General features: G+C 48.3%; 1 protein-coding gene and 2 long non-coding RNA genes across 3 annotated transcripts in view; all 3 read left to right on the forward strand.

The window, feature by feature from the left end:
• Positions 1-9,231, forward strand: part of RHOT2 (ras homolog family member T2) — a 30,653-nt gene extending 21,422 nt beyond the window's left edge. The window contains exons 12-19 of the mRNA XM_083414116.1: positions 183-267; positions 1,183-1,328; positions 1,445-1,545; positions 2,609-2,739; positions 2,852-2,932; positions 4,222-4,344; positions 4,796-4,998; positions 6,942-9,231. Coding sequence (XP_083270242.1) covers positions 183-267; positions 1,183-1,328; positions 1,445-1,545; positions 2,609-2,739; positions 2,852-2,932; positions 4,222-4,344; positions 4,796-4,998; positions 6,942-7,059 — 988 coding nt within the window. The 3' untranslated portion in view covers positions 7,060-9,231. The remainder of the gene's footprint in view (positions 1-182; positions 268-1,182; positions 1,329-1,444; positions 1,546-2,608; positions 2,740-2,851; positions 2,933-4,221; positions 4,345-4,795; positions 4,999-6,941) is intronic.
• A 4,239-nt stretch (positions 9,232-13,470) lies between these two features.
• Positions 13,471-14,321, forward strand: LOC310664755. Its single transcript, XR_014505051.1, has 2 exons — positions 13,471-13,770; positions 13,830-14,321. It is a non-coding gene; the product is annotated as an uncharacterized lncRNA (long non-coding RNA).
• A 6,225-nt stretch (positions 14,322-20,546) lies between these two features.
• Positions 20,547-24,657, forward strand: LOC310664753. Its single transcript, XR_014505049.1, has 3 exons — positions 20,547-20,840; positions 23,658-23,711; positions 24,152-24,657. It is a non-coding gene; the product is annotated as an uncharacterized lncRNA (long non-coding RNA).
• Positions 24,658-24,788: the final 131 nt, after the last annotated feature.

A 24,788-nucleotide genomic window follows, 5' to 3' on the forward strand; every position in this document is an offset into this window, starting at 1 on the left:
GGGAGCTCACCCCGTCGCGGGGATTCAGACCACCAACCTTCTGATCAGCAAGTCCTAGGCTCTCTGGTTTGACCCACAGCACCACCTGTGAACCAAGTTGGGAAGCATTACTTGGTTTTTAAAAGTCAGTCCCAGGCTTCTTGAGGACCTGCCTTGACCAGTGCTGCCCTCCTTTCTTTCAGAATCCGGGTGCCTCATGACAGCTCCACGGAGCTAAATCACTTTGGTTACCAGTTCCTGCAGAAGATGTTTGAGAAGCATGACAAGGTGAGCTGCACAGAAGCACACACACCTTGGCTGTGCACAACAATGCTGCTGCCAGTGCTGCCACCCCCCGACCCCAAGGATTGCAGTTCATTGATCTCCGCTGCATGATTCCCATTGGCACTCGAGTCACGTCTGGCTGATTTGTGCCCTGCTTGCCCCTAAATAGGCTTGTAGGCTGTTCCAGAGTTGAGCGAAGGGATGTCACTTAAACAACAGCAGTGCCCAACCTTCCCACCCACCGTGCAGACCACTTGGACATAGCTGGTGGTCTTGACCGGTGGTCGCGGTGGGCCATTAAATGATTTTCCCCTACCTTCTGTAGCGATCGTATTGTGCTATGCTAGATGCTGTATTGACTGTGTTTCTGTATTGCTTATTTTCATAAAATTGTAGAATTGTAGAGTTGGAAGGGACCCCAAGGGTCATCTAGTCCAACCCCCTGCAATGTGGGAATCACAGCTGAAGAATCCCTGACACATGGCCATCCAACCTCTGCTTAAAAGCCTCCAGTGAAGGAGAGTCCACCCCCTTCTGAAGTATAGGCAGTGACCAATCTGTTGTGACCAAAACGGTTGCCACCTTTAGTCCATTTCACTGCTGAACAGCTCTTCCTGCTTACAGCTGTTACAACTCTCTTATCTCTTACATATTGTACTTCATTGTATCACAATTTGCATTCCGTAGAATTCAGATCGCAATGCAATGCAGTATTAGAAACTGAAGGAGTAATTTAAAAAAACCCCGCCATTTAAAACCAATGTGAATATTTAACACGGACACTTCGGGGACTGCCTGTTTGAATCTTGCTAACCACGTGTGGTCCCACCCTGTGTGACAATGGGTAGACTTCCTCAACCCGTCGATGGAGAGCTGCTGCTCAGGTGCCCATTTCTTTCTCTCCCTCCGTGTCTCTAGGACGGTGATGGAGCCCTCTCTCCCGCCGAGCTGCACAGCTTCTTTAGTGTATTCCCCTACATGCCCTGGGGGCCTGAGCTCTACCACACGGTATGCACCACTGATAAAGGCCTGCTTTCCCTGCATGGATTCCTCTGCCAGTGGACGTAAGCGCAGCCCTTCTCTGCCTCTTCCCTCAATCACCCTGTCCGCTTCACATGCAGCGGGCCCTCCCAGCGATCCCAGTAATGGGCAACCTTCTCTCTGTTTGGATTTCCCCTAGGCTGGTTGCCTACCTGGATGTCCATCGCTGCCTGGAGCACCTGGCTTACCTTGGCTACCCCATCTTCTCTGAGCAGGACTCTCAGATCCACGCCATCACAGGTGGGCCCCATTCCTGCTTCAGTGCCCCTTGGAATCGGGAGGAGAGGGGACTCCTCTGTCCTGGCACAGCTATAGCCCTTTCTGCTTGCTGCCCTCCTCTGTCGAGAGCTATCGAGCACCTGCTTCCCTGTTGAATGGAGAATGAGCCTGAGCATTGTGGGTTTTCTGTCCCCTCCAATGGTTATGAAGGGCGGGGGAGGCGGCTGCATTTCAGTGTTGCCTTTGTAGAACTCGGCAGGGAGGAGGTGGGAACGAAACCAGAATTAGTTGGCTCTGCCTGCAATTGGCTCTGGATCTGCCTACCGTTGTCCCCGCCTTCCGCCCCACCAGTCCCAATGGGCATCAGCTCCCAGTGATCAATGTACACTATTATTATTAGTAGTAGTAGTAGTAGTACCCCACCCATCTGGCTGCCCCCCCCCCCCCCCGCCACTCTGGGCGGCTTCCAACAAAGACCAAAAATACACTAAAATGTCACACATTTAAAACTTCCCTGAACAGGGCTGCCTTCAGATGTCTTCTGAATGTCAGGTAGTTGTTTATCTCTTTGACATCTGATGGGAGGGCGTTCCACAGGCCGGGCACCACTACCGAGAAGGCCCTCTGCCTGGTTCCCTGTAGCTTTGCTTCTCACAGTGAGGGAACCGCCAGAAGGCCCTCGGAGCTGGACCTCAGTGTCCGGGCAGAACGATGGGGGTGGAGACGCTCCTTCAGGTATACTGGGCTGAGGCCGTTTAGGGCTTTAAAGGTCAACACCAGCACTTTGAATTGTGCTCGGAAATGTATTGGGAGCCAACGTAGGTCTTTCAAGACCGGTGTTATGTGGTCTCGGCGGCTGCCCCCAGTCACCAGTCTAGCTGCCGCATTCTGGATTAGTTGTAGTTTCCGGATCACCTTCAAAGGTAGCCCCACGTAGAGCACATTGCAGTAGCATTGCACCCATAAAATCATAGCTGCCTCCTGTCCAGCAACGACAACACTTGCTTGGAGGCTGTGTCCCCAGCAGCAGGAAAGAAGGAAAGGCTTCATCATTTCACCCAGCCCCTCTTTTCTTCTGCTCCAGTTACACGGGAGAAAAGGATTGACTTGGAGAAGGGCCAGACACATCGGAATGTTTTCCTGTGCAAAGTGATTGGATCCCGAGGTGCTGGCAAGTCTGCATTCCTGCAAGCCTTCCTTGGGAAGAACTTGGCTGTGAGTCTAGAAGTCTCTTTTCTTGTCCTCTGCTGCCTGTTATTTCCTGAGTGATGAACCTGTGGGTAATAAATAAAATACAAATAATCTGTGCCTCTCCTTCCTTTTCCAGGCCCAAAGGGAATCCAAGGGGAAGGAGTCCTTCTATTCAATTAACACGGTGCAAGTCAATGGGCAGGAAAAACATCTGATAGTAAGTTTGCTCAGTTACACTGATCTTAAGTCCTAAGTACGGAAGTCAGTTTTTAGTCAATTGTCATAAAAATGTCAACGTTCCCCCCCCCCCTTTAACCTAAAAGACTTAGGTACATCATCATTCACATATCCGTACACACGAACATCACTTCTGTGGCGATTCTCTCTCTGTGACACTTGGGGAACGTCTGATCCATGGGCCAGTCTTGGCCAGCTAGGTGTTCCAATTTGGCCCATTTTCTCAAAACCACGCCCACCTGGGTCAGTGACATCAGCTGATGGGTGGGGTGGGAGTGAGGTTCAACTGCAGCGGCTGTTCACACCAGTTCCCTGCAGTCAGTGCAGCAACGTTTAATCTCCTGCCCATCAACTAAGGGGAGAGTGGGGTGTTAAATCCTGCATGGTGTGGCTGCTTAAGCCAGTATGTTCCACTTACCTCTCATATTTGGCCCGTAGGGCCTTATGCTGATAAGGATCTGGCCTGTGGCGCCAAAAAGGTTGCCTACCCCTAGCTCTGTGATACAGTTAGTCATTGGCTGCAAAGTGGGTTTGCCCACCTGGACCAGAGAGGGCTGTTGATAGGCGTTTCTTGAATTACTGTTCCCAAGGAGGTCTATATATAGTACACCACTTTTGAAAGAAGGGGGGGGGGGGTTCCCAAAACAGTTTGATGGTATTACTTCCAATGTCTTCTCTTAAATGTGGGCGGCGGGCGGGGGGGGGCATGTCAATTTTGATACCCAGAGTAGCTCTTCAGAGGGCACAGTGAGTCGTCTGGGAGCAGCTAATGTGGCAGGCACAGATCTGGCCAGGAACCAGGGACTTCTGGTAGACACTCTTCCGTGTAGAAGCAGGTTGTGAGTGCAGTAAATAAAATACTTTGCCATTGGCTCCTGTTAACTATTTTAAAAAAATATATACTTTACCATATTCATAGCTATTATAATTATTTCTTGTCATTAATGTATATGGCATTTTAACAAGTGACATAGAAAACAGGTCCCTGCCCCAAGGAGCTTCCAGTCTACATTCTAGTGGGGGGAGGGAGAGAGAAGTAGGGGGAAAATGATAGGGGAGCAGAAGCTGAAAGAACATTGCCTATTCATCATTAAGTGTACAAGTTGCCTGTGCATCTGTTACCTGAAGTCTGTGTGTTTCTTTTGGTAAGAAGAATGAACAATGCCATCCCTTGTTCAGAAGAAGCGACATGAGAGATATTTTTTATGTTAAAAGAAAGACTGTCCTGAAATGCTTCAGATATACTTTCCTCCCTGTATTTCTTGCCAGCTGCACGAGATTAATGTGGAGACAGAGTTTGCGAAGGCGTCTGATGCAGCTTGCGATGTTGCCTGCTTATTGTACGATGTGACAGACCACAAGTCTTTCAACTATTGTGCCAGCATTTATAAGGTACTCCTTCCCTTGTCCCTGCTCCCCCCTTGGATGAGGAGCAGCAAATCCTAACTGTGTCTCCTCAGAAAGTAAGTCCTATTGAATTCAGTGGAGCTTACTCCCAGGGAAGCGGGGTTAGGAGCACACTTTGCTTGGCCAGTGCTTTCAAGAACATCCAAGTAGGTTTACTGGTGGGCGACAAGTCTACAAGCAGGGGTGAACAAGAAGTAGATTGGGATCTACTGGTAGATCTCTGGATAATTTGCAGTTGATCAGCAAGGGTTTCTTAGCAGCAGCAAAGCAACTTTATTCCCCTTATAATTGAGTTGTTGTGTGGTGTCGCTTGGGACCTGCTTGCAGGCTTGCCATTGAGGCATCTGGTGAGATCAGAGCGCAGGGCCAGATCCAGTGGCCTGATCCAGCAGAAAAGCCTCTCTTGATATTTGTTTGTTAACTATCTCCTCTGCAGCAGCACTACATGGACGGGCAGATCCCTTGCCTCTTCGTGGCCTGCAAGGCAGACCTGCCAGAGACGTCGCCACAACATGGCCTCTCGCCGGCCGAGTTCTGCTACAAGCACCGCCTGCCGCCCCCATTTTACTTCACCTGCAGTGGGCAGGGCCCACCCAGCCTCGCCGCCTTTGCCAAACTGGCCACGGCTGCCACCTTCCCGTTAGTAACGTTCTCCTTCTAGTTATAGTCCTCCTTAGTGGGCAGCTGGGCTTTGGTTGGATGAATTTTTCCCTCTGGCCTCGGCCATCACCTGCATGCGGCCCTTGAGGCTACCCAGAATGGAATGTGGCCCTCGGGCTGAGTGAGTTTCCCTAACCCTGTTATTCAATGCACACCCTGAAGAGGATTTCTGTGTGACTCAAAAGCTTGCCGTCCCAGCATCGTGAACGTTATTTGGCCCTGGCGAACAACACTGTTGTTCTTACCCTGCAGCCGGCATCTTCTGGGAGCAACGCTGCGATGGCGGCTTTGGGCCTAGTCAGTTATTTTAACAAGCCAGGAGCTTGCGAGGGAACGCGCTGCTTTTTGCCCGCTGGTATTAGATGTAAGCTTCTCCCCAAGGAGTATGATAAATCCATTATTTATAGCCAGTTAAACCAAAAAGGGCAGGGGAGATTGAGCCAGTCTCGGGCTCTGCATTAAGAGCTTTATTTATTTATGCCACAATTCTTAAATCTTCCTAATATGCCTGTGAAGAAGAAAAGGCAGGCAGTGCAATAAAATTAATGTTATGATGAAGGGAAGTTAGGAACGAAATGCTCTGGGTGACTGATGATATCCTTTTGTTTACAAGGACCTTTAAAAAAAAAAATCTCTCCTTTTACCAACCAGCGTGTCTTGTTCGGTATAGATCACTTTTGGATGCTGAAAATGTAGCTGTCAGGATGGGAGCTGTAGCTGAGTGCCTCCCCCCTCCCATTTTCCCCTTAAGCCCTTGCTTCTCCTCTCCCAATATTACTAACAACCTTGCCTCATTTACCCCTTTGCTTCAGCTTCCTTTCAGTCTGCTTCGTGTCTAGCCCATCCTTCTGACCATTTTACCTTTCCCCAAACTTTGGACAAATATCTCACGGCTTTCCCAGGTCCTGCACCAATTTTGCGCCTCCAGACAAAGTCTGAATGCCTGTATTCATTCCCGACACTTTATGCTGAAACGTGACAGCCATTAAGTTTGAGGTGTGTTGGTTGCTGCGCTTGCAGATAGCTGTGAGGTGAGGGTCGGGATTGGTAAGGCAAGGCTGCGTGTCACAGCATAGCTCCGCTTGCCTTTGCTAAGTGGTGCTTCCCTACACCATTCCTACGTGGAAGGGGGTGCTTTCTCCTCAGCGACAAATTAGGCTTGCTAAATGGTCTGCTGCTTTCAGGCTTTCAGACAGTATTCCGTAGGACTAGCAGCGTAAACAACCCTTCCTGCCTAACCCCCTTCCCCTCCCTAGGAAAACGCATAAGATTTGTGCCAGAGGCAGAGATAGATCACTGCTTTTTCAAGTTGGATTCCCTCCCCCTTTCATGTGGGTCTCCATTAATGGGAACAGGTGCCACAGCAGCATGACCTAGAAAGGCACAACTATGGCTCTTTTCTGCTACAAATTATTTAGAACTTGCCACGCTATTTATACCCCTGCTAGGTCAAAGTGTTAGCGTAATGCCTCTGGCCCAGCCTACCTGGCCTGTAAATAACGAGTGACTGTGGGAAAGGACCCCTTAGTATTTTGTTTGCGAGACTCCATGCTTTTTTTAAAAAAACAACCCCAACAACCTAACATTCTGCCTTCATAAAGAGAAATGGTTCAGGCCACACTGTGCCTTTAAAGCATTATGATGCCACTTTAAACAGTCATGGCTTACCCCAAAGAATGCTGGGAAGTGTAGTTTGTTATGGGTCCTGAGAGTGGTTTAATAGTCCCTCTTCCCAGGGAACCCTGGGCATTGTTGTAGCTCACTTTGGGGACTAGGGGTCTCCTAACAACGCCCAGCCCACTTAACAAACTACACTTCCCAGCATTCTTGGGGGGAAGTCATGACCATACACCTCCTTCCCTCCACCCCAGTTTGCGTTTATCATTTGGGCTGAAACGCTGCTTCCCTTTTTTGCCTCGCAGGCACTTGAACGACATCAACCTGGGAGCCGCCTCCTTCTGGATCCGGGTAGCTTTGGGAGCTACGGTCGCCGCCGTTGTGGGAGTCACACTCTACAAGGTGATGGCGAAGAATAAGTGAAATAAGAGGAGAAGCGGGGCTTTCTCCTTCTGCTCCTCCTCCTCCTCCTCCTCCTCTGCCATTTCTCCACCCGAAGGTAGAACACCAGCTTCATTTGCACACCCAGGAAGAAATGGAGGCCAGGGGAAGAAGACAGCACACACATACACACCCACACCCTGCCGAAGACTGGATTCCCCCTCCTCCTCCCTGACTCTCCCTGCGGGGCAAGGTGGTGTCGGAGGAAGACGACCATTGCACCAGCAAAAGCAGAAATAGTCCTAGAGTCATCCAGCTGGCATGGGCAGGACTCACCTTCTCATTCCACCCATTTCCTCCCATCCCCAAAAAGTACATTTCCCACACTCAGGGAGTGCTGACACTGTCCCCCGCTCCCCGCTTTCCTTCCAGCTATAGCTTTAGGAAATCCACTCTGCTGCTTGACATATCTCAAGGCTCCCCTTAACTTTTTACCGCATCTGATTGTCTTGCAGCTAAATGGCTTTTTAAAAAAACAAAAATGTTTCTCTCCGTGGGGGGAAGCTCAAGGCGGCACCTCAGGAAAGCTGTCTGCGCTGTTGCGTCCCTGGTTCCTCTCCAGCAGCAGGAGGACCGTCCAGCCAACCTCTTCTCCAGCATCTTGTTTCTGCAGCGATGGGTTTTCGGTACACTATTTCCATCCCAGGAGAGCCCAAGGGCTTCTGGGACATTTAATTCTTCTTGGAGCACCGTTTGCATCAGGGAGCTTCGCACACAGGCCTCTGTTGGGACGTAACTGACAAGAAGGAGGCAGCAAAAGAAGGGCACCAAGGCTGCAGGTGGTAGCTTAAAAGATGGAGTCTTAAGTCTGATCTCTGGCATGCTGCCCGCATGCACAATGTGCCTCCCGGTGCTCATGTTATCCTCTCTCATCTTTTCGCTGTGTCCTGCATTTTGAGTGGTTATACTGGGTCTCTTGCTATGGGCAATCTGGAAGTCCCCCTCTCCCCAGGGCCCCGGTTGTCCAGGGTAGGCCAAGGTAACTCCTCTGGGCCACACTGTGAGGAAGATACTCCCCCCCAAAAAGCCTACTGAGGGACCCAAAGGCGGTTTAGGAAGCCCCCTGACTCTCTGCCTCACTGTGTCTGGTTGGCTGTACTCCTCAGCAGTCCCAGTTTCTGTTTTAGACAGCAACAGATTAGGAAGGAAGAGGTAGCTGTGGCGGTGGTGTCGGAGGATGGGGAAACGGTGGTACGTCCTAGAGTGTGTTTAGGCCAATAGTAGGGCACACATCATTTAACAGGCCCACCATTCCTCACCCATCAGGAAGAGTGTCACCAGGGCAGTTTTTGTGTGTCACATTCCCTTGTTTAGAAGGTGCCAGGACAGATAAAGAGGTCTCTCTTTCCAGTAGGGTTTGCTCTTGCAGTGGCAGGGCTCCCTCTCTCAAGCCCTACTTTTTAAAACTTACCCTTTGTTTTAAAATAGTTGTGTAAATATGTACATGGTAAACGGAGCATATTTCTGCATCCCTAGTAAACAGCTCGGATAATTTTTTTTTAAAAGGAAACTTTTAGCAGCAGATGTAATAATCAACTGTCCCTGCACACTGAACATGATAGGCGAGGGGGGTTGGTCGTTGGGTTCCTCCCCTGTGCTATCTCCACATGGGGAAGTTTCCATCTCAACCCTTCTCCCTGCATGATTTTGGGATGCAAGCTGCACATAGAATAAAGATATTCTTTGGACTGAGCTGTGCAGTCAGGACCAGCTCCACACAAGGTGAACCATTAAATGTCAGGAGCCGGAAACCTTTTGCCCTCCAGCTATTGGTGAACAGCATTGCCCATTTGGTCTCAGTCCACACAGCCAAGAGGCAAGGCAGATAGGAGATGTTGTACAACAACAGCTGGGTTGCCAAAAGGTCCCCCCCCCCCAAAAAAAAAACCTGGTTCATGTGTACGAAGATACAGGTAGAGATAAGAAGCAGCTATTGCCACAGTGATGGCATTCATTCCCTGTACATCTACAGTGCTTGCAAAAACCATCCCAGCTCTTCCCACCTGCAGCTGGGCTAATTCTGCTGTTTCCTCTCCCCCCACCCCAAATAGGATTGCTTGCAAATAGGCACTCGTATATCAGGTGAGCTTTGTGAACCGCCGTTCTATCAATGCCAAGGAAATAAAACTTACCAGTATTGGGGATTTCCAGGTAGATCCCTTTTTTGCCTGAGTTTTTTTTTAGAGCTTGGGGTAGGGGAGCGGCAATAAGACCAATATACCACAATGTCCATTGCTCATCTCCCACCTGCTGTAGAAGGGAGCGAGCTTCAGAGACTGGACAGCATTAGCCCCTTTCGCTCTGGACAGTTTAAAACAAAACCTCCTTTTAAAGCATTCCCCTTTGTCATTGCCTCCCTTGCCAACTGCCAGCCGCAGAAGAGCCTAAAGTGGTGTTAATGGGAGCGCCAGGCAGGCTAGCCAACTTCCTCATCTGACACGTACATCAATTTATTTCCCAGTGACTGCCAGCACCCCAGTCCCAGCCCTTCCCTCTCCCAGTAGTTTCCTCCCGATGCTGCATTACGTATTGCAGTCTCATCCAGGACGTAATGCGCTCTCATCCAGAAGCCTTGACAGCCAGTACGTTGGACCCTGGGAGTAACAAGGAGAGTGTGGGGCAGTGGCACAGGGCAATGGGGTGGGGAGAGGGGGACAGAGAGCCTTGGGTCTGGAAGAGCTCCTTCAAGATGGCCCCCAGCCATCTTCCACTAGGATATATTGAGATGTGCAGCTATCAGCACAGTTTTAATTGTCGTCCTAGAATGGTGCTGCTGGATCCCTCACTGGGTGACACAAGTCTATGTTTTTAAGGCCCTTCCCAGTATTAGAAAATCACTGAGAGTTGGATTGTATAGCCGTGGGAAGACCCCACTGTATCATGGTTCCCTTAAGCAACACAGTGTCTCCACAGCCGGCTGCTGGTGCTCAGCGTCGGACACAGCTGTCGACTGAGCCTGGCTCACCTGTATCTACCAGGCAGCTGATCAATCCAGGAAATGTTTACTTAGCACGGCCTTCACCAAGCTGGTGCCCTCCAGATGTTTTGGATTACAGCTCTCACCAAGGAGATGCCAAGTGCTCCCTGGTCACAACCACACCTGACGCCGTTGCTGTTTGTGTTGTCCCCCACCCCACCCCCAATTCCTGCCCCACAGCGTTGGGTAGCAGAACTGCACACCACAATGGCATCACGACAGTGGGAGGGGTGGGGGCCTTTGCTGTGGGGCTGCCAGTTTTCTGTGGCAGCTCCAGATTCCTTGTAGCATGTAGGCCCTCCCTCAGTCCACTTGGTCAAACGAGTGGGGAAACCCTCGTATCTCTTTCACTGGAGTTTTCCTCTCGGTAATCTATTTTTGCTCTCTATATAAATCTCTGGCTTGCCCCAAAGAGAAACCTCTCTGCTCCACAGGCCTTTTGTTTCTCCCTGCCCTGAGGCTCCTCTTTCTGCTGGGAAAACCTTAAGCAGGGAGCCAAATTGGATGGTTACATCTTAAGTCTTCCGTGCCCATGCTTTTCAGATGCGGTTTTACAACATGTTGAAAGACAGGACCGAGCCTGTACTTTTACAGCTGGTTTTGAAACAAAATTCTAGAGCCCTCCCTCTTTGGTGCAAAACGTGCCGCCTTGCACTGTTTAAGAATGTGCGAATGACATTCAGGGTCCACTTTGGGTTTTCCTATAGCACCGCACGCACGCACACAGACTGTCTGCAAGCATACTGGGAATGCTTTTCAACTAAGCAGGAGATCCACAGAGATCCCATGGATCTGCTTCCTCTGGGAAAGATGTCTGTGGTGGTTAGAGCAGATGATGGCATTTTGGACTCTCCTAAACAATCACTAGGTGACTCATATTGTGCTGCCATTTTGTCTATCAGCAAAATTGTCTGCAGATATTCTGGAGCTATGATGCGCTAAGCCTCAAGTTGCCACTCCCTCTCTGCCAGCCTTGCTCCTGGGCCTTTTAATGCTAGGCTTCCATGCAGATGATCGGCTTTTTGAGGCATGGAAATAGCCAAAGGAAAAGCTTTGCCTAGTAAATTTCTGTGCTGGGCTGTTGCTAAAATCCAACAACATCCAGAGGGTGCTTTAGAACTTGAAGAAATGCCTAAGTGTGGGGGAAAGGCCTGGCTTAAGAGTGATGGTTAAAGAGGTCATGGCTGGACTGTGGGCAAAGCGGTGATTTTGTAGGCCAGGGTTTGGTCCATAGGTTGCTGATTATCTAATGGCACTGAGCATTGCTCATTGACTGATAAAGGATCCAGCATATTATTTACCGGTGGTCTTTTTATTGATCTGCAAAAACAAGCGTTTAACTCCCAGATTGCATCTTGCAAAGTACTGCAAACTTCCCTCCTTTAGATTCCAGAAGCCCTTCGCTGAACTGCAGCTGCTTTTGATGTGCCAGCAATAAGCACAGTGCTTTTTCACCCTTGGAGCTTCATTGTTCTCCAAACCCTCGAAATACTCATATTCTGTCATCTCTGCCACCACACTGGATAAATATTTGATGCCCAGTAGATTTTGATATCTAAGAAAGAAAGAAAAGCAACCCTCAAGATATGTTTGTTTAAAAAAACACCCCAAATGTATTCAAGAACATTGGGTGCTTGAGAGACTAGGCTCCAGTGCATTGCATTTTTATTTATTCTACCAGGCACACATCTGTTAAGGTTTCACCCAAAAGGGGTAAATAGCAGGTGGCTCTCCACCCAGCATCTCTTCCGAGCGTCATTCCAGGTAGCAAGCTAGTGTTTGTGGCAGGATCTCACCCAAGTTCCTTGTAGCTTCCTGGGTTTATCGCTTCAAGGTATATCAATGCTGTCTGTGACCTAAGCCTGGGTAGCCTGAAAACAGTCAGCATCCCGTTGCAGGTGGCAATACTATCCATTGCTTCCCACTTGTAAAAGGAGGGCCAGCTCTTAGTATTTAATGCTTTTCCCTGTCAAAAATGCAGTCGCTGGCAAAGTGTAAATGGGTGTGTGGTTCTCTGCCTCAGCCCCAATACGAGCGTCTGTCTCCCTCTCTAATGCCTGTTTTGGAACTGAAGTATGAGTGGCAATTTTCATGTTATTTTATATGCACCTGCTGTTTTCCTTCTTTACACATCAGTGCAATTCATCAGGACCAACTGCAGTTTTATGTTAAGTTTGCTTTTTAAAAAGCCTTCGTGTTTAATGTGCACCAGTCCTTCTGCATTAGGAAAAACACCTGTCCAAGTGGGGGCCTCATCAGGATCAAAGAACAAGGGGAGGAACCCATGGAGAAGTGGGGGACCTCTGCACACAAACACCCCAACTCCCATCTCCTCTGAACTTTGGCTGTGTTGGCTCAGGGGGGCTGACTGGGGCTGCAGTTCAGTAACATGGAGGGCAACACATTTCCCACTCCTGGGTTAACCCTTTCCACTCCGTTTCCCTGCTTTAAATATCCCTCCTTGCTAATTCCCCTGAAGGTGATGCATATAGCACCCCTGGGGGGCAAAAAGCAGCAGGAGGTGGGATAGGAAGGGGGGACACACTCTTGCTGCATGTTGTGATCCCAATGCTGATATGAGGTCTCCACAGCTGCCTTTTCTTAAAAGAGAGAGGAAGTAATTATTTTGAAAAGCATGTGTCGCATGATCCTTATATTTAGTTCACACAAACTGTAGATGAGGGGTTGAAAAACAGTTCATGGGCAGCATCGTTTCAGCAAATAAGTGGGTGGTTCTTGTGGCTATATCTTTCCACATGGGAAATCTTCACTGAACATCCCACCCACTCACCTACTCACCTATCCATCTCTCTCTCAAACACACACACACAGAGAGAAACAATCATGTAAATCCCCCATATGCACTTGGAAGCATTGACGCCCAATAACACTTTTGCCACCTCAGTGTCTTGTTTTTTTGTGTGTGTGCAAGATCATAGCATAGGCCACAGTATCAGGAAAATTAGCCTTACCTATTGCTGCCGATAGGGGCGCAGGGGGCGCTGTGGGTTAAACCACAGAGCCTAGGACTTGCCGATCAGAAGGTCGGCGGTTCGAATACCGGCGACAGGGTGAGCTCCCGTTGCTCTGTCCCTGCTCCTGCCAACCTAGCAGTTTGAAAGCACATCAAAGTGCAAGTAGATAAATAGGTACCGCTCCTGAGGGAAGGTAAACAGCGTTTCCATGTGCTGCTCTGGCTCGCCAGAAGCGGCTTAGTCATGCTGGCCACTGTACGCCGGCTCCCTCGGCCAATAAAGCGAGATGAGCGCCGCAACCCCAGAGTCGGCCGCGACTGGACCCACCTGAAGGAGCGTCTCCACCCCCATCATTCTGCCTGGACACTGAGGAGGTACACTGCCAAGGGCCTTCTGGCGGTTCCCTCGCTGCGAGAAGCCAAGTTACAGGGAACCAGGCAGAGGGCCTTCTCGGTAGTGGCGCCCGCCCTGTGGAACGCCCTCCCACCAGATGTCAAAGAGAAAAATAACTACCAAACTTTTAGAAGACATCTGTTTAGGGAAGCTTTTAATGTTTAATAGGTTATTGTATTTTAGTGTTTTGTTGGAAGCTGCCCAGAGTGTCTGGGGAAACCCAGCCAGATGGGCGGGGTATAAATAATAAATTATTATTATTATTATTATTATTATTATTATTATTATTATTATTATTATTATTATTATTGTCAGGGGTCCCTTTACCTTTACCTATTGCTGCTGATGGTAGCATGCATCGGTTGTATGGCATAAAGGATATACCTGACCCCTCCTCTGGACTCCAGGAGTCCCTCTTCACTATGCAGCGAAAAGTGAGACATGAGCTACATACGCAAGTTTTGCATTTCTCACTCTTCCTTTTCTCACTGCGTGTCTTGTATGTGTGCTCTGTGAGGCTGGTTTATTAAATGGGGCTCTGCCCGGCTAATCGTAGGCACCTCCCACCTACCTGCTTCCTTATCAACCAATCAGAGGCAGCTCCACCTGTCATTGGCTCTGGCTTCACCTGCTGTTGGTCTCCCTGCCTTCCACCCTACCAGTCCCAATGGGCACCAGCCATCACTAGTGTGCAGTTGAGACGCAGCAGCAAAGTTTTCTGCAGGAGAAACCCACCCTCACCCAAGGAACTCACCAAACCACTGCCAGCTTTCTACACTGTATCCCTCTTAACTTAGCCTGAATCTCTTGCAGACGTGTGACTTTTATCAATTGAGTACTGTTGACCAGAATGAATTTTTATGCACCTGCTGGTTGCAAGAGAAAAGAAAAAAACAAAATTCCTTGTGTCTGGCTTCTGTTCTGCAGGGTGTACATTTAGCCACATTTTTGTGCTATCAAAATGGCTTTATGAAGGGGGGGTGCAGCTCCCCCCCAAGTTTCCCATCATGTCTTTCCAAACCTCAACATGGTTTTTTCCCCACACCTTTTCAAAAAAAAACAACCACCAGCAACTGAGTTTTAAAAATACAGCAGTATTAGCATTATTATTTATCACTTACAAAAGTGCCTACAATTTGCTGGCAGCAAATGACAAGGGGTCTTTCCTAGCCTAACTGAAGATTTCAGGGGTTGAACCTAGGAGACCTTTTGGTGCAAAACATCTGCCTTATTACTGCCTGTCAGGCCTTCCCCTAGAGTTTTGTGGCACCTTAAAGTCTAACAAAATGTATTGTGGCATAAGCACTTTGCTGGACCACAGTCTCTCTCATCAGATGCATGGTGTAATCCTGAATTGGCAAGCATATTTATTGTTTGTTTGTTTGTTTGTTTGTTTGTTTATGGCACTTACAACCCATCCTCTAGCCAAAAAGACTTGATGGCTGGCTTGCAGAAATCAGGGCCAGGACAGTCTCTGCCCTCAGGCTCCCCATCTAAAAGAGACAAAACACATGAGGAAAAGGGAATGAGGGGGAAGAGGGGAAAACAAGCACGAGTTCAAGTTCTGAAAAGTTACAGCCAATGTCAGTGGCACTTCTGTCTCTTTTGCCCTCCCTAAAACTATTCTTCCCTAGGAGCAGAGCTGCTGACAACATCCTGGCCAGGGGGACTTGGTACCTGCTTCCCTGAGACAACTGACTGGATGGCATTAGACGAAGATGCTCACCTGATGCGTGGCTACCCTTCTGCAAATTATTACCATTTGTTCGTTGCCCAATATTGGATGATTTCGAGGCAACTCGGCAATTTAAAGACATCTGCAGTTTGTTTTACGAAGCACACAGATTTAAGACGAGGCAGTCTTTGCCCTCAGGCTTGAAAATCACAAAAGGTAAGAGATCAGAAAGAGGAAAATTAGCAGACTTAAGACGCCAGTCCTTAAGAGTTACACAGAGCTGGATTCTGTACGTTCCCCTTAGTTGCAGCTGAAAACACGGATTTAAATGAGACCTAAACTGAGTCCTAATCTGATGGAGAAGGGCACACTATCCAAACAGTAGTGGGTCTGGCAGCAGAGACAGTGGGAGAGAGCTCTGCTTCCCATCTACTGCGGTTAGCAGTGGAAGCTGTTCCATTAGAGCAAATGAGCCAGTGGCGTAGCGTGGGTTGTCAGCACCCGGGGCAAGGCAAGTAATTTGCGCCCCCTAACCCGTGGATTTTAGCAGGGGGCAGAGAGCTGCGAGTGCGAGTGCCCCCTCCCAGATGTTGCGCCCAGTGCGGCCGGGCCCCCCCCCCGCACGCTATGCCACTGAAATGAGCCACTGCTCCACCAGCTTCATCCTGCTCTCAGCCAGTCCCCACCTGTCTGCCTTCTTACAACAACCAGTCGAGGGGGCGGCCCTGGCTGTCCGCTTCCTCCTCCTGCATAGTCTCAGCATTGCCCCTGTAGAATTCAGCAGGGAGGAAGGAGGATGGGGACAAAACTAGACCTTGTTGGGTCTGCCTCTCATTGGCTCTGGCGCCACCTACTGTTGGGCTCCCTGCCTACCGGCCTACCAAGCCCTATGAGCACCAGCCTCTCAGCTTGCAGTCAGACGTGCAGCAGACCTCAGGAACTGGAAGTCCATTCCCCTAAATAGGCATTGCCTCGCCTCCACAAAGCCAAGAGGGCTGACGAGCTTCAGATATTCAGAGAGCTCATTCCCCAAGTCCATGGGTGCTGCTGGCACAAACAATTAACATTTGTAGGAAGCTGGGTAAAAATAAAGTGAAGAAATGTAGCAATAACTCAGGGATGGCGACTTCTCTCTATTCCTTCTTGTTGTCCCTGAGGCTGTGGCTGAGGGCAGGAGCAGCAGGTGTTTCACTCCTCTGGTGACATCCATCCACTTAACACATACCCTCCAATGAAAATGGGATGTCCTAATCCATAATAATAACAAAAATTTTATTATTTATACCCCCCCATCCAACATATATAAAGGTAAAGGTACCCCTGCCCATACAGGCCAGTCTTGACAGACTCTAGGGTTGTGTGCCCATCTCACTCAAAGAGGCCAAGGGCCAGCGCTGTCCGGAGACACTTCCGGGTCACGTGGCCAGCGTGACATCGCTGCTCTGGCGATCCAGAGCCACACACGGAAACGCCGTTTACCTTCCCGCTAGTAAGCGGTCCCTATTTATCTACTTGCACCCAGGGGTGCTTTCGAACTGCTAGGTTGGCAGGCGCTGGGACCGAACAGTGGGAGCGCACCCCGCCGCGGGGATTCGAACCACCGACCTTTCGATCGGCAAGCCCTAGGCGCTGAGGCTTTTACCCACAGCGCCACCTGCGTCCCTCCAACATATATAAAAGCACATAAAACATTAAACATTTAAAATAAACCTTCCCTGTACAGTGGTACCTCGGGTTAAGAACTTAATTCGTTCTGGAGGTCTGTTCTTCACCTGAAACTGTTCTTAACCTGAGGTACCACTTTAGCTAATGGGGCCTCCCGCTGCCGCCACACGAGTTCTGTTCTCATCTTGAAACAAAGTTCTTAACCTGAGGTACTATTGCTGCGTTAACAGAGTCTGTAACCTTAAGCGTATGTAACCTGAGGTACCATTGTACAGGGCTGCCTTCAGATGTCTTCTAAAGGTTGTATAGTTACTTATCTCCTTGGCTTGGGGGGTCACATAACTCCAAACTGATACAGAAAAAAATAGGGGTGGTTGGCTTTTGCTGCCCAACTCCCTAAGAGACTGAGTCCCCTAAGTCCATGATTGGTCAGGGATGAATGGATGGAGGCAGGATGCAGTGAAAGCAAGGCAGATCTTTATTTTTCTGCTGCAAGAGTTTCCTCTCTTCCTAGCAAGGAGGCAAGAGAGACCCCAACCAAGAAGAAACATCTCTTTTTCAGGGTTTGCATTTTTGTGTGGAGAAGGACAGTTCCCTCTACAAACAGCCAGAAATTACGTCACACGTAAGGTGGGGTTACTGTGGCTCTGGCAGGCCGAGGTGTTGATACTCCTGAGGTTTTAGCAAGTTTTACATAGTTCCAGACACAGTTTACACAAAACGTTTGCATTTGATGAGACAATCAGGATACCCCTCAGACATCCCTCAGTGCAGAGCATCTGGGCAAACAATGACAATTAATATCAAGGAGATTCATAAATATAGGAGAGGAATCCCTTCAGGAATTAGGAAGAACTTAAACATTAGGAAGAACTTCCTGACAGTAAGAGCTGTTCGACAGTGGAATTTATTGCCAAGGAGTGTGGTGGAGTCTCCTTCTTTGGAGGTCTTTAAGCAGAGGCTTGACAACCATATGTCAGGAGTGCTCTGATGGTGTTTCCTGCTTGGCAGGGGGTTGGACTCGATGGCCCTTGTGGTCTCTTCCAACTCTATGATTCTATGATTCTATGATTCTAGGAACTCCCTTTGATTTCTATCTGCCTACTTGTTCTCAGCCAAGGGGGATTAAGGAGGCAGAGGAAATATTGAGAGTCTTTAGAGGAGCTAAGATGGCTTTTGGATTGCTCTACTGTACTATTTTAGACGTAGTTTATATACAGTGGTACCTGAACCTAAGTTCGTAAACTGAGGTACGGTACCTCGGTTTACGAACTTAATCCATTCCTGAAGTCTGTTCTTAAACCGAAACCGTCCTTAAACTGAGGTGCGCTTTCCCTAATGAGGCCTCCCGCCACCGGTGCCCTTCCACCGTTCAGATTCTGTTCTTAGACCGAGGTAAAGTTCACAAACCGGGACACTACTTCCGGTTTTGTGAAGTTCATAAACCGAATCGTTCATAAACAGGGCTGTTCTTAAACCAAGGCACCACTGTACTTATGTATGTGTGTTTACCTTGTGCAATTATCAACATTCATTCTATAGTTAAGACCTTAGAATTCCTATAACAATACCCTCCAACATTCCTCCGATGAAAATAGGGCAGTCCTAAGGAAAAGTGGGACATTCTGAGATCAAATCAGAAACTGGGATGGATTCTGTAAAACTGGGACTGCCCCTAGAAAATAGGGACACTTGGAGGGTCTGTTAACAGTTGCATCAAAATTATGCAGGTTGTCAGATTTCCCATAATGCCTCTGGGGCATTTTGGGAAATTAAATTGGTGGCCAGACCCAGCCTCCCAGCAGGCTTGGAGTACTTTTCAAGGCTCTTCTGCCTAATGGTAGTTCTGCCCCCCTCTCCTTTGACAGGAACACCCTCCTTTTCCTTTTTTTCCTTTTTTAACTCTATGAAACTAGAGAGCCTTAGGATTCCAAGATGGCTGCCAGAATCAAAAACTGGGCGACAACTTCTTAATGCAGAGAAGAAGCAGAGCCATATTTTAAAAAGTGAAAATCTGGGCACAACAGTTGTGGAGCTTTTTTTTAGTTTTGCCCAAACCGAAGAAAAAATAGCGCTGAGAAGAAGCCTCGTGTCTCATTATTTCACACACTCGTCTGGGCAGTGAACTGTATATATCTTTAGGTGCCAGGTGAAAATATTCCTATTCAACCAGGTCTTTGGCTTATTAATATTCTACAGCCTTTTAAATGTGTTTATGGGCTGGGGGGGTTATTGTTTTGTTACTTTTAACTATTTATTTGTGTTTTTAACTTGTGTTTTTATCTTGTGAACTGCCCTATATAAATAATAATAAAATAAAGATAAAGAGCTACAAGGGGGGAGAGCCAGAAATTGCTCATTCAGTGTGAATACCTGGACCACTTACTGAGCGGGCACACACAAGTTGCAATATGTATCTCTACCGAAATTATAGCCATGCTTTCTAGATTTGCATCTTTACATACAAATCAGGATATACAATTTTGTGTGACTCTATCCCCTTTTCTTCTTTTTTTGAGGAGAATGAACAAGTGACCACCCTATTCCTTTCCTCTCCCTGATTTCTTCTGCCATCTTCCCCACATCCCGCAGTGCTTCCTTCCTTGCTTGCTTAGCCATCTTTCCTTTGATCTATTCTCTTCGCAGTCCCTTGCAATGCAGATCTCTCTCTCTCTCTCTTACTCGCTAACTGTGTGGCTATTTCTGTCTCCAAAGGGGTCAGCAGGAGCACAGCTCGCAGCAGCCTTGCCGAAGGGAACAAGAGTTGCTTGGCGCTGGAACACTTCCTAAGGAAGGCTTCCGAAGCCCAGTGCTTAAGGGAGAAGGTTTTGCAAAGTCGGAAACGGATCTGGCTCTGCTGTCAAGGCAAATAGCAGGGCCAGGCTGCTGTTAGGAACCTGATTTGAGTCCTCCTCCCCACCGGCTCCCCTGGCATATCATGCAGCCATCAGAAGCCTGGATTTATGGACAATGACAATAGCTCGGCTGTATACAGGGGATCTCACAGTATTAATGTGAAGGGTTGTTGTTTTTTTTACTGCATCTCGTTCTAGCAAGTCTGGTGCTTCAGAGCTGGCACTATTCATTTATTTATTGAATTTATATAACGCCCTCTACCTGGAGGTCTCAGGGCAGTTCACATAGCTACCATTATGGACCAGGTTCATGGATCCTGTACTAATTTGCAAAGTGCCCTTTACAACCTGAGTCCAGGATAGCTTAATGGCTGGCTGAGCCTCTCGAAATCTTCCCGATCATTGAGATCTCTCTGCTGGGGGTAATCCAAATTTGTGGCCATCTCTACTTCTTGTGGGAGTGAGTTCCATAGTTTAAAATTCAAAGCATCAGTAATTAAAATAGGCAATGAAACAATCCCATCAATACAACACTGGAATTAAAACAGGAGATTTCCGAGTATTTCCAACTCTACCAAAATTCACTTCTGCACTTTGACAGTATGGCAGTGCAGTCTCATCTTATTATGCGAAGTAACATTTCTATGTTTTTGGAAGTGAACGCCGAACAAATACAACAAAGTCGTAGTTTGGTAACACATTGTGTTGTGTCACGCACAAAAGTTTGACATTTAAGGTGTATGGTTCCGCAACAATGGTGTGGGTGCTTACATTTTTTTCATTAGTCATTAGGATCTTAATAGTCTCAACCAGGTACAAAGATTATCATATTTATTATTAACATAAACATGAGATCATGCATCTAATTTATATCCCGTGCAAATATTTTTAGCCTGTCGGCCTTTGCTGGGGTGTGGGGGTTGAATTTCACTGGTGTTTGAATCCATTCTCAGCATTCCTTAACACAAGCATCACCAATGGAAAAGCCAGTGAAAACATGGAGAAAACTGAATTCTGACTTCACTGGAGAAACTATCTCTCTACACTCCTTCCCCCGTTTTTGCCATTCCCAGTCGTGGGCAGGTCTGGTGCTTTGTCCATGCACAATCTCAGACCCACACAACTGAGCTCACTCTCTGGCACCAGGCAGTATGGCGAAGCAGAAAGCTCACAGCTGCCTCATCCAGTACCAAATGGAGCAAGAAGCTGAGTTCTGAAGCAAAGTGAGTTTTGAACCTGTTGATTATTTGGCTTCTGGCTAAACTAGGTTGCTAGTTGAACTGACAGAGAGCAACATGACATTGAGCAGTGCAAGGCTCCTCCCGGTAACCTGTTTATTGAGCATTCTTCCTGATTTGCTTGCACAAAACTCAAGCACAAGTTTGGTTATTCTTGGTCTTAACGGAACAGCTGTTTGGATTTCTTACAAGGATTTGAATCACCTAAGGGAGTGACCCCTTATCTGTCTTTTTTAAAAAACCAAATCTATAGGGGCGTAAAGATAAATGGACCCCTGACCATTAGGTCCAGTCGCAGCTCACTCTAGGGTTGTGGCACTCATCTCGCTTTATTGGCTGAGGGAGCCGGCGTACAGCTTCCAGGTCATGTGGCCAGCATGACTAAGCCGCTTCTGGCGACCAGAGCAGAACACGGAAACGCCGTTTACCTTCCCGCCGGAGCGGTACCTATTTATCTACTTGCACTTTGACATGCTTTTGAACTGCTAGGTTGGCAGGAGCAGGGACCGAGCAACGGGAGCTCACCCCGTCGCGGGGATTCGGACCGCCAACCTTCTGATCGGCAAGTCCTAGGCTCTGTGGTTTAACCCACAATGCCACCATATGGGCATAGATTTGGCTAAAATGGAGGGAAGTCAGCAGCCTGGGGTTGTAGAATTGCCCACCTTCTCCCCACAATTCTAGTACTAGTTGTGTTGGGCTCTGCTGACAATATCAATAATATGAAGGCCATGCCAGGAACATAGGAAGCTGCCTTCTACTGAGTCAAGACAATTGGCCCATGTAGCTCAGTATTGTACACAGTAACTGGCACCGGCTCTCTGGGAATTCAGACAACGGTCTCTCCCAGCCAGCACTGGGAAGACAAGATGGGGAGGGGGAGATCAGAAGTGGGCCGTGCTCCTCCCGTGAGGCCTGTCTCTGCTGCCGCTTTAATGAAGATCTAAACAGGGCTTCTCCGCCTGAGGCAGCAACATGCAGAAGCAGCCGGGAAGCCGTGTATTAATAAGTCTCAAATCCCATGTCGGAAGGTGGTGACCGGAGGGGAGAGAGGGGGCAGGGACAGCCCTTACCCATGCACACACAGAGAAAGCCCGCTGCGAGGAGAAAAGGGAATATTTGCACAGATAATACTGGCGCCAAGGGGCTACAGCGAGAGTAGGCCGCAACTGGCCGGTTTTATTTGCGCTGTGTATACTGTGATGCACACCCCAATCTGAGCGGCAAGAGACTCCAGGAGTCTCAGGGTTCAGTTTCCAGTAGAAGGGGGTGGAAGGAAGCCTTGAGGTTTATAAAATAGTAGAATTTTTTTATTAGAAGTATAATGTTAGATGGTGGTTTGATTTTTGTATCCTTGTTTTATTGATTATTATTTTGGGGGGGGGGAAGTAATGAATTTATTTTTTTTACAAAAAAGCGCAAAACCATAAAATAGGTACATAGACTAAGCACAGTTACATATGAGTTAAGTCACGAAGTCCGGCAGAAGAAAAGAAAAAAAGCAATAATTAAAAGTCATCTTCATATACATAGGCAGTAAAGGTAAAGATAAAGGTACCCCTGCCCGTACGGGCCAGTCTTGACAGACTCTAGGGTTGTGCGCCCATCTCACTCAAGAGGCCGTGGGCCAGTGCTGTCCGGAGACACTTCCGGGTCACGTGGCCAGCGTGACATCGCTGCTCTGGCGAGCCAGAGCCGCACACGGAAACACCGTTTACCTTCCCGCTAGTAAGCGGTCCCTATTTATCTACTTGCACCCAAGAGTGCTTTCGAACTGCTAGGTTGGCAGGCGCTGGGACCGAGCAGCGGGAGCGCACCCCGCCGCGGGGATTCGAACCGCCGACCTTTCGATCGGCAAGCCCTAGGCGCTGAGGCTTTAGCCCACAGCGCCACCCGCGTCCCTATACATAGGTAGTATATTGGTGTTATTTGACTGTCAGGTGTAGTTCCAGACTTGTTTGGCTTGTGACGATGGTTGTCTGGGAAATGATACTTCTGCTGTATATATAACAACAACAATTTTATTATTTATATGCCGCCCATCCGACTGTGTTGCCACAGCCACTCTGGGAAGCTCCCAACAAAATATTAAAAACACAATGAAATGTATTTGTTGTATTACATACCATACATATAATAAATGAATGCCAAATAATATTAAAAAAAAGTATCTGGAGGTTCTAGTTCCTGTCAAAATATCAAATTACAGATTGCCCTGTTTGTCAAAGCAACAGGAACAGGCAATCTTACCTCCCAGGTCTCATCTAGTTTTCCTGCTCTGCTGCTACCCGAGATTCTTTAATTGGAAATCTGTTGGGAAGGACCTTATGCATGATGTATGGATGCTCTCCCCCTGAGGTTTTGCCCACCCTTGGGTCTTCAGCACACTTTTTCAGGCAGAGAGGCAATGGAGTCGCTCTCCTTCCTGCCCACAATTCCTCATTCCCCAGAGGATGTGAATATGTATGGGGCAGAGATGAATATTCAGGCTCCTTGGTTCCATGGCTTTCACGACCTGCTAACCAGCTGCTGCCAGCCTCTCCTATCTCCACCAGACAGATGAGCATTAGCCCAGTGGAATGATTATTGAGCCACCCACCCATGCATCTTCCCTGCCTCACAGTAGGACCTTTTCCAGTTCGCCACCTAAGATGAGGCTTGCCAACTTTTCAGCCAGCTCTTGCAGCGATGCCTTTAAACCACACAGCTGACGTTCAGGCATAAGCAGGTTATAATGCAGGTGTATATATAGGAATATCTTCGTAGTGGCATTAAAACCTTCCCCATCTGATTTCTCCACAGTTTAGCTGCTGGAAACGGTACAAGACAAGGTCAGGACACTCCCCGCCAACCCAGGTAATTTGGCAACCCTTGCCCTAAGTCCTGTTGCGAACATCTACAGAGGGAAGTAAGAAACTTTGGTGAGGTTCTTTTTCAGTGCAAATGGGGATATTCAGAACATGCAACGTGTTCCCTGAAAGAGCCACACTCCCTCCATGCAAAGGCATTTTGCAAAATTGGTGTCTTACATTCTACATATTGTGAATATGGTTTGAACAGGGGTGGGGAAATGGTGGTCCTAGGATGGTTGCTGGAAATCGCACTTCTCAGATGGCTTGTTTATTCAGCATTCTTCCTGATTTGCTTTTGTGGCGGTTAGACTGTGTCCAGTCTTTACTGAACATTCATCCTGGTTTTCTTGCAGGGTGTTCACGTAGCAAACCACTTCCTGTTGATCATTTGCTCATCCCACACTTTTCAGTGCATTTCCCCACAATTTTCCTAACTCCCTCCAGGATGCTGAGCTCCCCATCATGGCAGTGGGGAGCCAGGACTGCTCTCCTACTTGTCGGTAGCCATGAAATATTGAGTGCCAATTGGAGGGGTGGGAAGAGGATAAGAGCAGCATCTTGGTGGCAGGCACAATAGATGGCATCTTGAACAGGAGCACTTCTGCTAGGAGGTGAGGACATGCTGCAACATTTTGTTGCAGGATCCACCTACCATTTTGGCCCACTGTGCAGGGACAGACTACAATCTTTCAAATTTCAGCAGTGCCCTGTGCAAGGCGAAAATTCAGTGCCCTCTTGCCTACTGTCTTCCATTCTGCTCAATTCACTACAGCATAGTTGCTATGCCCTACAGCACCCCCAAGGCTCAGCACCCAGTGTGGAGGAACAGGTCCCGCTGCCCTAATTCTGCCTTGGCACTGTGTAGTGCATTGCTAGGAAAATAATGTATGCAAACCTTTTAAGCGTGCCCTATTAATATTAATACGATATTGTGGCCAGGATCTAAACTTGGTCCCTACACGCGTCAGGCACTCAAGCCTTCTCCACCCCCATCCCTGGGCCACATAGCAAACCACTTTTGAAACAGATGCCCGGATCCCCACTGGGCTCAAGCAACAAGCCCTTAGGCATGAGTAAAGGA

Source organism: Podarcis tiliguerta, assembly GCF_965153285.1.
Source record: "Podarcis tiliguerta genome assembly, chromosome: 14".
Taxonomy (NCBI): Eukaryota; Metazoa; Chordata; class Lepidosauria; order Squamata; family Lacertidae; genus Podarcis; species Podarcis tiliguerta.